The 15,688-nt window shown below is 38.3% G+C and overlaps 1 protein-coding gene across 2 annotated transcripts in view; it reads right to left on the bottom strand.

Moving 5' to 3' along the window:
- The window catches only part of LOC103141734 (trinucleotide repeat-containing gene 6C protein-like), a 48,180-nt gene extending 32,700 nt beyond the window's left edge, over positions 1-15,480 (bottom strand). For both annotated transcript variants that reach the window (XM_016673944.1, XM_016673945.1), the window contains exons 1-3: positions 15,375-15,480; positions 7,514-8,947; positions 6,276-6,297 (exon numbers count right to left, since the gene is read on the bottom strand). In XM_016673944.1, the coding sequence (XP_016529430.1) occupies positions 6,276-6,297; positions 7,514-7,576 (85 nt within the window). In that variant the 5' untranslated portion in view covers positions 7,577-8,947; positions 15,375-15,480. The remainder of the gene's footprint in view (positions 1-6,275; positions 6,298-7,513; positions 8,948-15,374) is intronic.
- Positions 15,481-15,688: the final 208 nt, after the last annotated feature.

Here is a 15,688-nt window from a genome sequence, read left to right as displayed (position 1 = left end):
TTTACGAGCGAATGTGCACAGAAGGCAACATTCGGTAAATTTACTAAAAAACAGAGAAAAAAAAAATACTGAAGAAAATGGTATTGAATAACATCTTCTGTGCATCTTTACATATTTACAAAAGTAAACAATACACTGGAAGTAAAACTATCAGCTACAGTTAAGCCCAAAATTATCGCAACCTGAAAGATTTAGATTTAAAACTAAGACGAATCGTTCGTCTCTGACAGGAAATGAAAAAGATGGATGAAAAAACAACACAATGAGAAAGAGGGGGTAATTTAGGGGAAAAAAAATACCTTTAATTTAATTTTAAAAATTATCAGTATGCTTCTCCACCATTAATGGAAACAGTGACGTTACAGCAATCAAGGTCTTTTCATGATTGCTGAGCAGATTTCCACTGACACAATAAAAATGTACCTCAAGTCTTTGAGGTTGGAAGAACTCCTTGCCATCACCCTAATCTTTAGCTCCCTCCTCGAATTAAAGTCAAGACTCTCTAGGCCACTTCAGAATGATAATATGAATTCCACTCAAAAGAACCATATTTATATTTTACACCTCCATATGCCATTGTTAAGAATAATTCTGGACTTATTTGTAGTTTTTTTGTTTTTTTTTTACAAAAATCACCTGTGTCACAGTTACCAGCCCCCTTACAAATCCCTATAAAATCATGTAAGTAAAGTATATTTTCTCCTTACTTTTACATTACTTCAGAAAGACCAGGTTATGTTTGTAGGGAGTAATTTGCAACTTTTTTATTTATTTATTATTTTTTGGGAAAATGGGCCAAATCAACACAGAAACTCCTTTTCTATGAACATCTCATCCCCATTAATAAATCCTACAGATACCTGTGGGGTGATCTCTCACCCCACAGGTATGATAGCTCATACCTATCATAATAAGCAGAGTGCAGAATAAGCACTCTGTTTATTCTCGCAGAGTGCTGCGAGAATAAGAGTTGGTGAAAACAGACAATAGGTCTCCCCTCTCTGCAGTGTATTAGAAAAAGTCTTGCTCCAAATGGGGTTGTATCGACAGCAGTGGTACTATAATTGTGCCACTGGGGATTCAGGTGACATGGGATTCTTTTCCCCACTTCTTTTCAAGTGTCATCTGTTTTCCAACATTTTCAGCAGGAGATTATACAACTGCAATACAAAGCTCTTTTTTTTTTTAAACGTCTGCAGCAGAGGGTGCCAATACATGTGGCCAGCAGTGTGTATAACACTTTCGCTGTCAAGCTGCAACGGTAAATCAGGATAATTGAAGATAACAAGAAAATAGAGACGTATCCTTATCAAATGGCTCATTAAAAAGTGGAGGAAAAGCATCAAATATTGATGAGGTATTTAGAGGCTTTCATCTCCATCTTCCACGGGGCTTTAAAATATGAGCAGCAGACCTCACCAGAGTAGACTGGAAGCTTTAATTACAAATGAATAAATGTGACACAGTGGTTCGAATGGGAACCTCTCCCCTCATCACATTTCACACAGTGACTAACGCTACTCAAAGCAATTAATATCTACAAGAACACTCAGTGTTATATAGGTCAGACTTTCAAGTCCTAACTATACCTGAATAGCTCAACACCAAAATCCATCTCTGCTTCTAGTGCGCCTCAAAATATAGATGTTTTTTTTCTTTTTTTTTTCTTTTCACTTCTGCAGCTTTATGGGTCAGAGAGGCTCGTCTCCAAGACCCCTGCTCACAAAAGTCAGGTGCAGGAGAGAAACAAAACTACTTTGCTGGAGTCATCACTCCCCTGCTCGTGCCCTTTGTGCCGGCAGCTGTAGGCAGCGCAGATTCCTCTGTGTTTTGATTTAGAAGAAGCGAAGCATGAAAGAGGCTGGAATGTCCTGTCCTCCTGACCTGAGCAGCACCTGCTGGGCCTTACACCAACTCAGGCTGGAATAGGGACTTCACACACGAACAGCGAGAAACTGGCGGCGAGAAATCTTACTTGGTATTCTCTACGTTGTATAGAAACGACTTAATTTTATTTTTCTATTTCGGTGCAGGAGAATTTGGTACCCAGAGTTAAAAAGGATTGAAAGGCTTGTGCAATACGATGACGGTAGGAGCAAAACCATCTGTTACTCCAGTTCTTCCACGAATATAACAGTTATTATACAACTGATGCTTTTGTTTAGATAAGACATGAGGAAGGGATCAGGCAGTAATGATAACAAAAGGTCATCTTGCATAAATCCCATTTTCATCACACCACTCTATGTCAAACATAAATAACTGAGTAAGTAAGAGACTATGAAATGTTAAATTGATTGACTATGAAACAACAGCTGTAGATTCACTTTCTAATAATGTTATCCACGGCAATACGTAAACGTGCGCCTCGACGTGTGTGCGTGCTTCACTCATCCTTTTGATGATAGCACTGAACTCTGGAATAAACTTAGAAACAAGCTGCCAGTGTAGATTGTCCCTTTTTCTTACTTTACAGTGTTAACGCCATGCCAGTAGCTGCTGGGATTCTGACCTATAATGTCACACAACAACAGAAGACGGATGGGATCAAACACAGCTATGCGCTCGCTTCACTATTGTCACAGTCAACCTTTTCATTTACAGCAGTACGCTGTCACCCAGCAGTAAACAGTGAAATTAAATTTCAGGACCAAATATTATGAAAGCAATATAAGCCAGCAGAACAAAATCATATCCTGATGTTTACCAGCAAACCGTGGGACTGTATATGATAATCGAGCATAAAGTAGAGCACACTGGAAAAGTGGAATGGTTTTCTTTATTTTTTTTTTATTTTACAAATAAAAATTGTTGCTGCATCTGCACCTGCAAGTCGTTTGGGGCACGTCTCCGCTAGCTCTGCACATCTACAGATGGACGTTTTTGCCCATTCTTCTTTGCCAGTTCACTCAGATAGAGATCAAGTGAGACAAACAGTTTTCAAGTGTCATCTGAACAGAGCTCCTTCTTTGACTGCAGCAACGCCATCACTCATGCTCCTTCCTAATGCGCTCCTTAGGTCTCAGTTAAGGTGTTTAGCCACTGGTTAACAGCTTTGCAGTTGTGTCAGATTATTTCCATTTTATCGTGAGATGCTCGACTTTATCCCAAACCTGTCTGCTGTGATCCTTGAGCTTTAAGACGTTCTTTGTTCTCTAACAAACCCTCTGAGGCCTTCAAAGGACAGACGTATTTATAGTGAGTTTGAATAACACGCAGGTGGACTATTTCTGCTGGACTGGATTTTATTCAACAGATTAAATGAGGTTGAGAACAAAAATAAAACAGTGTTAAACACTTTGTTTAAAACATGAAGTTGAAAACTAGGCGTTATATTCCATATGCACAACTTTTGTGTTGCTCTGTCACAGCATTATTGAAATCTGTGGTTGCAATGTCAAATTATCGAAAACTTTAAAAAGTACATATAGTTCAGCAACACACTGCATTACTTCCTTCTTTTTGGCTTCATAATAAGAAGCAAAATAAAAGCCATCAGTTGATTAGATTACCTCCTCAGTGTTGACAAGGTGTGCAGAAGCTTGTTAATGATGCAGGTGTGTGAAAACATGTCATAAACTAAAACATGCAGAACATTAGGACCTGAACACTGGGGATAAGGATTGCTTGTGCAACCGTCAATTCTGCAGCAGAAGCTAATGAGCAGCAATCAGCTCAACGCTTCAGATAATGTTTGAACTCATGTCAACATCTTGGGTGTTTTGAGTGTTTTCGGAAACACAGCGAGTAAGAAAAAAAAAAATCTATATTTGACTGTTACATTAAGGGACTGGAACAGAGAGGCAGCATGTGTTTGCATGTCTGTTACAGAAGTGGGCCAGGAGAAACAACCCACAACGGGCCCCCTCAGCTGTGTCGGCAAACAGGAAACTGGAGTTCAGTCTCAGTTTCACGTAGCTCCATCTGTTTCTTTTGCTCTCGCACACAGTTTTCTCCCTGCTCCCTCAGATCAACCTGAGCCCCCACGTTTCAGCATTCACCTTCTCTTTGCTTCGCACCAAACAGCAAAAAAAATATATATAATAATTTCAACCTTTTCCTTGCAGCCCTCCCTTTCTTCTGCTCCCAGGGTGGGCCTCTCTGCCAGACCAGACAGGAGATGGAAGCAGTTACATTATTAAGATGCTTCGGGTGCTGCTGGAAACCTCCAGAGGACGGATGCATGTTTATTCATCCCCCACACTTTCCTCATTGTCCTAATTAGCTCCCAGTCTACCCTAAATTACTATCACAAACAATCTATATTTTTAAGTTGCTAGTCCAAAATATAATTCACCTTCAAGAAATCTGTTAATGTTTTTTTCTAAATATCGTTAGTGCTGTGTTAACTGTAAGAACCGGGCTGAAGCTAACGATTACGTTAGTAAGCGAGTATTGGACGATTAATCAAGTAATCGAATAAAAAAATGGAACAGTCTGCAAATTTTTTATTTAATCACTTAAACGTTTTAGTAATAATTCAATTCCTTTTTTAAATAAGACAAATGAGTTGTCTAAAGGTTTTTAGGCAACATGTGAACAGCTCAGCCCTTTCTGTAATTGACTTGTTTTTTTGTTTTTTTTTGATTAACTGGTAAGTAATTAGACAGCAAAAAATTATTAAAATTTTATTTAAGTAATTTGAAACGGGTGACGCTAAAACTATGCCAGATGAGGAGTTCTGGCATGTTTTTTTGTACAATTTTAGCTTAATTACTGTTTTGATGGTGTTTTTCTAACATCAAATGTCATGTTTAAAGTATACTCCGGTTAATTATTCGATTACTAAATTAGTTAATTATTTCAATGATCGATTATTCAAAATTAATCCAATTAATTGTTTCAGCCCTTGTAACAAAGTAATGCAGAATATGGTCTTGCGTTACTGGCTTGATTCACCTTTCTGAAGCAGTTTAAGAAACTTCTTGAAATAAACTGTGGAAGAAATGCTGCAATTATTCCTGCATTGTAAGTTTCTTCTTAGACCGTATAGATCGGAGGGCATCATATAAACTACAGCGGACAGGAAAAAAATCCATACCGCTCCAGTCTTACAAATACCCTGATTAGTGGATGCAAGATAATTAGGGCCAACTTAATAACAAGTGAAACGGTATCAGTAGAAGTAATAACTGGAGTATTCTGTGTTTCACTTGTCATTTGGTTCTCATTTTGGCTCTCACAAACATTCACACAAACGTTTTCAGGTCTGAGAATGAGACTTTGTATCTAAGTAAAATTAAATAAATAAATACAAAAATAAATAGTGTGAATATAAAATTCTTACTTGTTTTTTTTAAATATGGTCAATCATTAAAACCATTAATCATTTCCTTCCTCTCTCCGACATGAAAACAATTCTAATATTAGGCCATGACATGCTGTTGTGTTTCTCAATAGTTATTTACTAGAGAGAGGCTTTTCTTTGCTTAAAAGTTGTGATATAATGTAATAAAGGCACAAATAAGGTTTTTCTTAGTTACAAAAAAAGAGTTTTAACCACTGCAACAAACACTTATCTGAACGGTAGAAAATTTCAACATTCACAGCTAATTTTGCTGTATTAATGCCTCGCTGTCAACAACTGCCTGAAGGTCTAATCGAATTTTTCTCCCCCCCGTCTGTCCTGAAACAGAGACCGGCTCCAAACATGCTTGCTCAGACCAATAAAAGGATTTTTTTTTTTTTTTTATACAAACACTGGCCTGAGGAGACAAAAATAAATATTGAAGCTTTAACAGAACCAGAGTTTAAAACCTGCAAGCTAAGCCCAGTCTTCTTCACAACGTCTTCTAAGGCAATTCCCTTTATGCATTTGTATTGTTTGTTATTTGATTTATTTTTTCTTTTATTCTGAGATTCTTTCTCACCTCCGTTCTCCTAGGTAAGCCTGTGGAGCCGACAGGGAGACCTGAGGAGGAGCTGCATCATCCCTACGCTCCTTATTAGTGTTGCATGGGCACCTGGCTTCCACATTCAGCTCAGGCGGTTCCGACCACCCGGCTCCAGATATTTTCATTTTCAACTTTAAATGTTTCACCTTAATTCAGCTTCATGCTTTTTATTCTCACACAGAGATCAAACAGTGGCTCTCTGGGATTTTCAAAGCGCCTCTATCTAAGGAGACAAAAATACAATTTCTTATCCTTAAAGTAAGTTTGCTTCTTATTTACAAAGCAGAAAGCACAGTAGACTAAGTTTTTTTATGTGTAAAAACAACAACATTTTGCTCTTAAAGAGTAACAAAACAGGTTTTTGAAACTTCAAACACTTACCTTTGGTTATCTGTTCTGTGGTCTGTAACAAAAGAGAAAAAAAATGAATGAAGATTTGACCTACGACACCAAAATACAAATATTTCAAAGAATTGGATTTATGCAAAGCAGAAAGGCAAGTGGGACGTTTACTGCCATGTTCACATTAAGTGTGATGGAAGCCTAGAGAAAAATAGAAAAAACACCCAGAATGCCAGGCGAACATATTCCAGAATATTTCTTTTTTTTTTCTTTATTCAGTATTAATATTACACTCAAACATACTGATGTGCTTCTTTAAAGAAAAAGTTAGCAAATTATAAAGAGTTTGTCCTTCATTTTATCAAAAGAAAATCCAGCCTCTTGATACAAGAGCTTTGTAAAAGCAAAAGAGGGTGAATACGTTTTATAGGCACTATAGTAATGCATGATGAGGGAAAATGTCTTTATATTACACTGCACTTAAAATGCAACTGTTGCAGGTTGTGTAGCTGTACTGAACACACCTGTGCGAACCCAAGACTTGAGCAATTGATGAATAAATGAAAAGAAACACACACTGCGTAACAAGAGATGTGATGCAAAACTTAAATGTATCTTACCCCCCAAAAGAGATGGTTTAAGTTCCATAATTAAACTATATTTCACAATTAAAAAAATATATTTAATTAAACTTAACTGATCCAAAACACCATAAATGAGTTTTGCGGAGAAATGTTTAATGAGTCGCTCCCTCTATCTACTGCTGATAAGGCAGTGGAGCTAAAATGGCCTGACCCTGTATTAAAACTGAAGTCTTACGAAGATGTTATAACATCTTATAACATCAGATTTTATTAAACAATAAGTAGAAACAATTAAAGCTCGACTACATGAAGAGATTTTATGTTGGTACTGCTATTAAAACTCGTGCGCCACAACAGGAAGCTTTTCAGTCTTGGTTTTTCAGACTTTTGATGGAGGAGTGTGCATGTTTGCGGCTCTCTCTGTGCACGGCGTGTTGGGTTATACGGTGACCCTGAGCTGACCTTAGGAGAGAGGCTGCGTGCATGCATGGATGTTTTTCTAAAACCCTGCAATGGCCTGGCGATCTGTCGAGGTTATACCCTGCCTTTCACCAGATGGGATAAGCCTCAGCTTCACTGAACGGGATTAAGTGAGCAGGAAAAAAAAGAAGAAGAAGAAAAAAAAAAAGCTGATGAATGAATAAATGTAGGGAAGAGACACAATTCAAAACAGAACTTGGACCGAATGCTCACCTTTTTCTGTGCAGCTTCTTTCTTTTTCTTCTCTTCTTGTTTTTTCTTTTTCTTATCTTCCATCAAATGTTTTTCTTCTTGTGTTTTTGCTTCTTTTCACAGCTAAAACATATAAAGACAAGGAAGGACAAAGCTTAATCTTGCACCTGCAGTGTTGATAAGTTCTTCACGGGACACCAGAGAAGACCAGGGGTGTGCCAGACTTCTTTCTCATATTTTAAAAACACATTTAAAATCGTTATTTCACTACCTCTGGTAATTAAGAGAACGTCAGAAGTTGATGACAGTCAACGACGCGAGCACAGCTTAAGACAGCTGTGCTTTTACAGCCAGGAAAGAGCCTCCAAGCTATTTTTGCGAGCTCGAAAATTCAGCAGTTCAAACTGGCTCTTGTTGTGAATGGCTGATGGAAGTTGTGGGTGGGCACCATTTCAAAAGGGGCACATCAGACTGGTCAACCCACGGCTGCCGACTGTCTCAACAAACACCGAGCCTGACAACCGCACTCACTGGGTGAGAAGTTAACCTGCTCTGTGTTGGCTGCAGACTCAGCCAGTGAGGACTCAATTTGCACAGTATACTTTCTGCATGTTGTACAGACAAAAATAAAAAAAAATAAAAAAAGAAAGCGTCCACACCTCTGCCCAGAGACGTAAATAAAATGTTAAGTGCAGCCTTGCCAATGAAACAAAAATAGTTGCACAGATGTCATATTTTGAGCTGCATATTTAATTAGGTGGTTGCACTGTTGAGCCTCAGCGTGTCGAGTTCACGTAGCGACATCGTCCTCTTCCTATTCTCCAAGGTAAAATTGGAAGGTCTAATTTGAATGCACCACTGGAGCTGATTTTTAATTTCCAAAGCAATTTCATGTAAACTGTGCTTGTATGCAGAATTTACTTTGTTTTTCAAGGACAGATAGTGGAAAGCTATGCAGCCAACAGCGTGCTCCTAGCCTTCATTTTACATTCATTCTGAGTTATCTACAGAAACAACTCATAACACCATTTGGGGTTATTGCCATTAGTCAACCTTGCTGCTTGTACTGAAAATGACCTCAATAAGCAGCTCTAAAGATGAAAGTGTTACACTGCTGATTCACACTGAAATATATCCAGAGCTTTAAGTCATTTCCAGTCCAGAGTCTACATCACAAAATGGACAAGTAAGAATTTTTCATACATTTTTTTTAAACATTTAATTTAATAAACAAAATAAAATTTTAGTTTTGTCTTTCTTTTTCTACCTCTAACCCTAAAATGTGACATTGTTGGAGAAACCAGTCTGTTCTACCAAGACCACACTACTGCAGGCGATGGTGACGTGTGCCACTGCCTGGCAACAGGCGCTCCCAGAGGTCCCAGTGAGCAGTCAGGTGGAGACAGACAGCGCCCTTCAGCGTGGCGCTGAAGTCAGTTTCATCCAATCGTGGAACTGGCCAAAGTAAAACAGGTTCAGCTGTTTTACTTAAGTTTGGCTTTGAGGGAACTTTAGAATCCTCACAAAACTGTATTTTGTATAAACACAAAAACTAACAATCAGTTTCCAGATCAGCCTTTCCAGAAAATTATTCAATATCCCTTTAGGATCAATGAATGAAGTATTTTTGAATTTGAAATGTTGACCAATTCTGGGAATGCATTTACGTAAATGAATGAAATCAACATCTAACCAATTTTGTTGCAATATTGAGACATAGGTTAGTCTTAGGGTCAGGTTTCTATTCAACATGTTACCATACATGTTAGCAATATGAAGGAGGTAATCGCATAAAATATCATCAAATGAACTTTAACTACCGCTAAAATATAAGCGGTAGTTATATTTTATACCATGACCATGGGGAAAAATTTAATTTCATATCCATGCACTTTTGCTGCTTATTGGGAATAAAACACCTAAAGCGCTGAAGTGGCAACCAAACAACAACAACAGGTTTGGTGTTAATAAAGGGTTTAGATAAATTTAGATTACATTTTGATCCCAAACTTCCTCCATTTGATATCTGCAAACAAAATATGTTTGCCATTTTAGTTTGGAATGTTTGCCTCATCTGCAATTGCAGCCAATAATATGGAAATGTCCCCCATGCTTAACTCTGAACTCTGATCAGGTAGCTGTGGATAAGCTTTTATTTACCACTCAGTTATTTTTTATTTTTTTACAACCCAAACAAATAAAGAAATACAGAAGCAAGACAGAGAACAACCTGTCAGGTAGCGGTATCAGACAAATTGAGAAAAAAAAAAAACACAATAGTTTTTTGAGGTGAAAAACATTAAAAAAGTTAAAATCAAGAAGAAAAATTTATTTACCAAAAAAAAAAGCTTAAAAATTACTTGAAGACACAGGTACGTTGGTGGTATTAACATGTTATCCCAAAAACTGCATTATTAATTTTGTTGCCACTTATGCAGAAGAGAGCTGCTACTCTTACCCATCAACAGTTTTTTTTTTTTTTTAAAGCTGCAACAGGCTGATTTAGAACCTACAGCTGCAATACTAAATATAGCCGCCGTTGCATCAGTGAGGTTTTTGTCATGTAGGCAATAAGTGAGATGCTCCAGTTAATGTGAGCTGCTGTCCTCCGCTGACCTGGGAGGACGGTCAAAATGGTTGCAGTTAAAGAAACTTTTGCTCCTCCAGCTAAACTAAACGGTTAAATAATTAAATCGTAAACATGTGCATCAACGGAACAAGTGAGCATATTTAGAGCTTTACTGATCGCCATACAGTCATGCAGTACATTTTCTACCTTTTGCCAAGTTACAAAGACAAACCTATGGATGATTTTCAATATATTTATTTTTTTTTTTTTTTACAAATAAACATATGGTTGTACCATTTTTGTTTTGAATTCTGCAGCTTTTTGATAAACATAACCGGACTCAATTGTCGTTTATATCAACTATAACAACTTTAGAGTATATTTTGATTGATAAGTTTCAGACATATTTGTTTTTTGAAAATAATTTTAAAAAATGTTGAGTAAAAAGACAAACATTTGTCCTAACAACTCAATAACACTTAAGCAAAAAGGAAAACAATGCCACGGATTTGAACTCATACGCAGCAGCAGACTAATAGACTATGCATTATGATGTTTTAATGTGGAAGCGCTTTCCATGCGAATTTAAAGGTCAAAGGCCAACGAACTGAGGTCTGCTGTGGAATTACACTCTCCTGTCAGATCATTGGGATTACAGCTGGGTGTCCCCCTGTTAAACTAGACACTCACTGTGATGACAAAGGATGGACACAAAAAGGACGGGAACAACAACCGAGGAGAGATCAAGGTGAGTCAATTACAGCCAGAGCAGAAAATTGCTTCAAAAAAAAAATATTAAGTGGAAGCGGAGAGTAAACGTGTGAACAAGTAAATGCCTCGCCGCTGTGCACTTGAGCAATAAAGATGAGGGGGGTCGACGGACAATGAAGCTGGTTAGTGTGGACGTGAGAGAGAGATTGGGGAGGGGGAGGAGGGGTGGTAGACCGTAGATGACAGCAGCTGGGCACAGAGCCAGGAATGCCATCGCATGCCTTGCCAACGACGACAGCAACAGCCGCTGCAGCTTTCGGAGATCATGCGAAGCGTCGTCCTCTGCTCGTCTGCACTTCTGGGGACAGGAAAGCTCTTTCAACTTTCGGGTTTTCGCATGTAAAACCTCAGACGCATAATGGAAAAAGGGCAAATGTGCTGCACGTGCCTTTATGTTGCATGAAGGTTTAGAAGGAGGGGGGAAATAGATAAAATAAAATACTGCATGGTAAGCACTGACAAAGTCCCAGGGCTCTGCAAAGAGGATTGCACTCTATAAACTACTTGGAGCTATTCTCAGAGTGGTCATCGTAATGCGTTCTAACTCAGCCTAATGGCGTAGAAAAGGTGAAATGTAGGCATCAGTGTTGGCGGTTCTATGAAAATGCACTTAAATAATTTGCATACATCCACTACAAAAACCGAACCTCAAGCAGCTGAAGAAAAAAAAAACAAAAACATTAGATGACACAACGGCTTAAAGAATAACAGATAGAAACATAATCATCGAAAACACCTCGAACAATATTGCACCAATGTCACAATAAGCAAAGATATCCAGTAACAGAGCAGTAGCACTGCACCGCTGTTGGTGGTTAGTAAACGAAAAAGTTCTGGATTCAATAATGTCCTGACTGAGTTTCATATTCTTGCATTCACAGGATTTAGCCAATAAATCCAATTTTGTCTCATAGTCAAAACCCATTCATGTTAGTTCAACTGTTAGGTGAAAAATCGGTGCTTGTATTGAGTTTGTACTGAATTTCTAGTTAGTAATTCCTTACATTGTGTCAGACTTCACATATTTGGCCCTATTTTGTGTCTCACTGTATTTACAATGAGTGCTTGGATTGTGATCAGATCTATATTATTTGCATCTGTTAAAATCAAAACTGGATTATTATCAGACATAAATAACGGACGGACACAGATGTAAACTCCAAACAAAATAAAACTGTTGTGGAACATGTTCATACAACCTACAGGTTTGCAAGGTTTGCGTTTTCTTCTACAACTGTCGAGTTTGGCAAGTAAAATAAAGTTGCAATTTAGAACAGAGACTCAAACTGGACCTAAACCAGGCTCTTTTTGGATCCATACTGCTCCAACATTCCTGAACACTGACATTATCAAAGACCAAAAATGTTGAGTTTTGGGACGTCAAGTTTCACACTTAAACGTGGATGGATGGAAACATTTAGGCAGCAGGAGAGGAGATCAATTCTGAAAACACAGATCTATCCAAATACCAAAAAAAATACGTCATACGTTTCCAGACTAAGTAAAAAAACATCCATAGTAACATTCTTCATGTAAAAGAACTTGCAAATCACTGATTTGATGTCCGACATGTAAACACACAAAGAAGCTAATCCCTGTTTGTACTGGTAGTGACACAAGCACTGGAAATGATAACAAATAAACTGCCTTTTTAGCAAATCAATGAGCAATAACTACAAATAGCATCTGGGTATTTCTTCAAGCTTTAAACTTGAGGGTTCTCATTTTGTTCAATGCAAGATCATCATTTTCAGACAGACTTATGGATATTGTGAACCAGCCAAACCAAATGACACGATCCGGCCAAATATCCCTCAGTTATTCAAGCAAAAGGACTTCAAGGGTTTTTAAACTGAAAGTTATGCTATGACCTAATCTGTATTATAATCACAGTGTTTAGCGGTCTGGTTTTGTTATCAGCCCCCTCAGCCCCTTCCTTTTCATGCCTCTCTGTGAATAGACACTGCCTCTTTCACAGGCTTTGGTTCCTGAGTGGGGCCCCCCTAACCCAGCAGTGAGAAAAATAACCCGGGTGACCCCGTCTCTTAACCGCCACCTCCTCAAGACCAAATTTAGGCTCCATGACACATTAGTAAAACCAGCAGGAATCAAAGCTTACGTTGCTTTGCTCTCTTAATGCGTCAGAGCAGTGGCATCCCCCAGCAGGTATGTTACTATCAGCGAGTCTGCAGCTGCCATTTTTTGCTCCAGTTGCTTGATTGATGATTACGCTGTTGGCTGCATCGCCCCCCTAAATTGTGGCTTGTAGTTTCCAGAATTCCTATTAATAGCAAACAAACCCAGAATATCATCAACTGTCTATTTTTTTTTTTCATAGACAAGTCTTCTTATTGGGGATTTTGTCCAAGTAAATAGTTTGACTGACCTGAAGAAAAACTGAATTTTTAAAATCAACCATGTAGTCTTCATTTTTTTCAGTGACATTTATACCAAAATTATTTTGATGATACATGTCCACATGCTTAATTCTCAGATTATGTCAATTTCATTAGACAGCTGGCTTAAATAGATATATAATTAATGGGAATCTGGTGCAGTATAAAATTACCATAAAATAATGTAAAATCTTAGTAAATACATGATTTTTAACTACCACCTCAAAATTTATAACAACAATACTTAAGCATAATAGATAAACTGATAATTAATGATTAAGTACATGAGTTAACTATTTCACTTACATTTTCAAATTGGGAGTGACAAAATGACACAGCTTGAAATGGTTGAGCTGGTGAAGAGAAAAATACTCAATATTTGCACAGTTCTGCCAGCGTCAGTATAAATAAGCATACATTCATGGTATGACATGTGACATTTAATAAAATGAAGGTATACTAAGGTTTTAAAAACAAATGTATAATTTTTAAATTTACTAAAATTGCCATGTAGTTAATGAGAAGGTAGAAATAATGCCAGGATTATCAGTTTTGTCCAGGGTGGAGTTACTCAGTGACCCTCCTCCTCCATTTGCTTGGCACAACTTATCAGCAAACTAGAATAAAAAGAGTAGTGTCCCCGACCCTTACCAACAAAAAATAAATAGATAAAAAAAAAAATCAAAATTGGCTGTATAGAAATCCCATTAAAGTCAAGTTATCACTGCAGACAACCTGACTAATCAACAGGCTACCAGCTTGTTAGACTTTAGTTATTCTCTAACAACACAAGAGTCAAACTCCAGTCCTCAAAAACCAGTGTCCTGCAACAGTTTGATGTGTCCCAAATTAAACACTCCTGAATCAAATGACTATTACCTCCTCATGCACTCAACTTCAAATGAGTCCCGCTAATTATCTAATTACGTGACTCAGTCTGTTGACACAAAGAGTCATTAGTAAAAGTTGCAGAACACAGAGAGGACAGGAGTTTGACAATGAACAGACCTCAATAACTGATCATATTCTTCACAATAATCACTTACAAGACAACTAACTTGGTGAGTGGTTAACTGAAAATTTGGTTCAGATCTGTCAAAAATATTCAAAACTAATTTTTTTGTAGCAGAAGAAATGTTTATAACTTATTTTCTTTCATATAAACTCAATAGTTCACATATACCATGACTTAGTAACACCAGGGTTTTTTTTACTCGACACTTTGCAGAATTAAGGATAAATAACCAGAGTAATTTTTAGATTTTACTGATTGTTATAAACCATGACAAATATTACAAAGTACATTTAAAACGTCTTTTAAAATTTTGTTCCACCATGCACAAAGGGAAGTCGAATTTGTTTTTATCCCATTTTTGCATAAAGCCAAGACATGCGGGGTTAAAGAGTTCAGAGGCATCATTTCTCAGGGATTACACAGAAATCTAATGCTCACACTGACAAGACAAAGAACTAACAGCAGATTTCAAGCAAACGCAAAATAAGACACTCCGGTTGCAATGCACTCAAGAAACAAGAATAGCATGTTTTGGTTCTGCCCCGCAATTAAAATGAGAGCTGGAAGTAATCAATCTACAAACTGTGGAGCAGGGACTGATGCCCGAGCGAAGGCTCTTGGTGAATGAAACTGGCAGTGGTGTGTGGACATAAACCCTGTAGATAAACCGGGGCTAAATGGGTTTAAATCCAACCACGTGACGCACAAAGCACATTTTGTGCGAATGAGTGGCGATAATAATGTCCATGTCGGGTCTCCCGCAAAGCAACGCAACGGCGGGTGTCCCACCGACGTCTGCCGCCCAGCAGCAACAACACAGTCGCCCTTCATTTTTGCCCCAACAGGGGAGCTTGTTCGGTTCGCAAGCAAGACGAAAATCGACTTTCGAAACTGACAAGCTGTAAGCAACGCAAACAAACACCTACGATATCGGCAAACTTCGTAAAAGCTGAGAACCCGGTGCAAAGACAACAGTGATGTCACAGTGGGCTGAGCCGAAGATATTTCCATATAAACACCCCGTCCAAAACGACAGGCGTCAAAGTCTTGCACATCTGCGCATTTGGAACACCGTCAAAAATGCGAGGGGTTGCTTTCTGGCAGCACAGGAAAAAGATACGTAAATCCTACCTTGAAGCGCTCAGTTGGTTCTCATCGGCGGCGGAGCTTCTGCAGCCATTTTGTAGTAACTAACCGGAGCAGGGAGACGGTTGAATCCGTGGTAACTGGGGAAGGTGGGCGGGGCTTCGGGGTGTCACGTGATCTTCAATAACAAAACAAACTGGTCTCGTTTCACAACGCTCCTCCTTCTCCGGGGTTTCCATGACAACTGCAGCTCCTTCATCACTAACCCTGCTGCCGACGCTCTGCATCTTGCATCAGCCTTCCCACTATATCACCAAAGAGGAAAGTAGGCACGAGTAAAAGTCAAAAGTGACGTGTCC

The sequence above is a fragment of the Poecilia formosa genome, unplaced genomic scaffold (genome assembly GCF_000485575.1).
Source record: "Poecilia formosa unplaced genomic scaffold, Poecilia_formosa-5.1.2 Scaffold88, whole genome shotgun sequence".
Taxonomy (NCBI): Eukaryota; Metazoa; Chordata; class Actinopteri; order Cyprinodontiformes; family Poeciliidae; genus Poecilia; species Poecilia formosa.
This window is presented reverse-complemented; position numbering and strand designations above follow the sequence as displayed.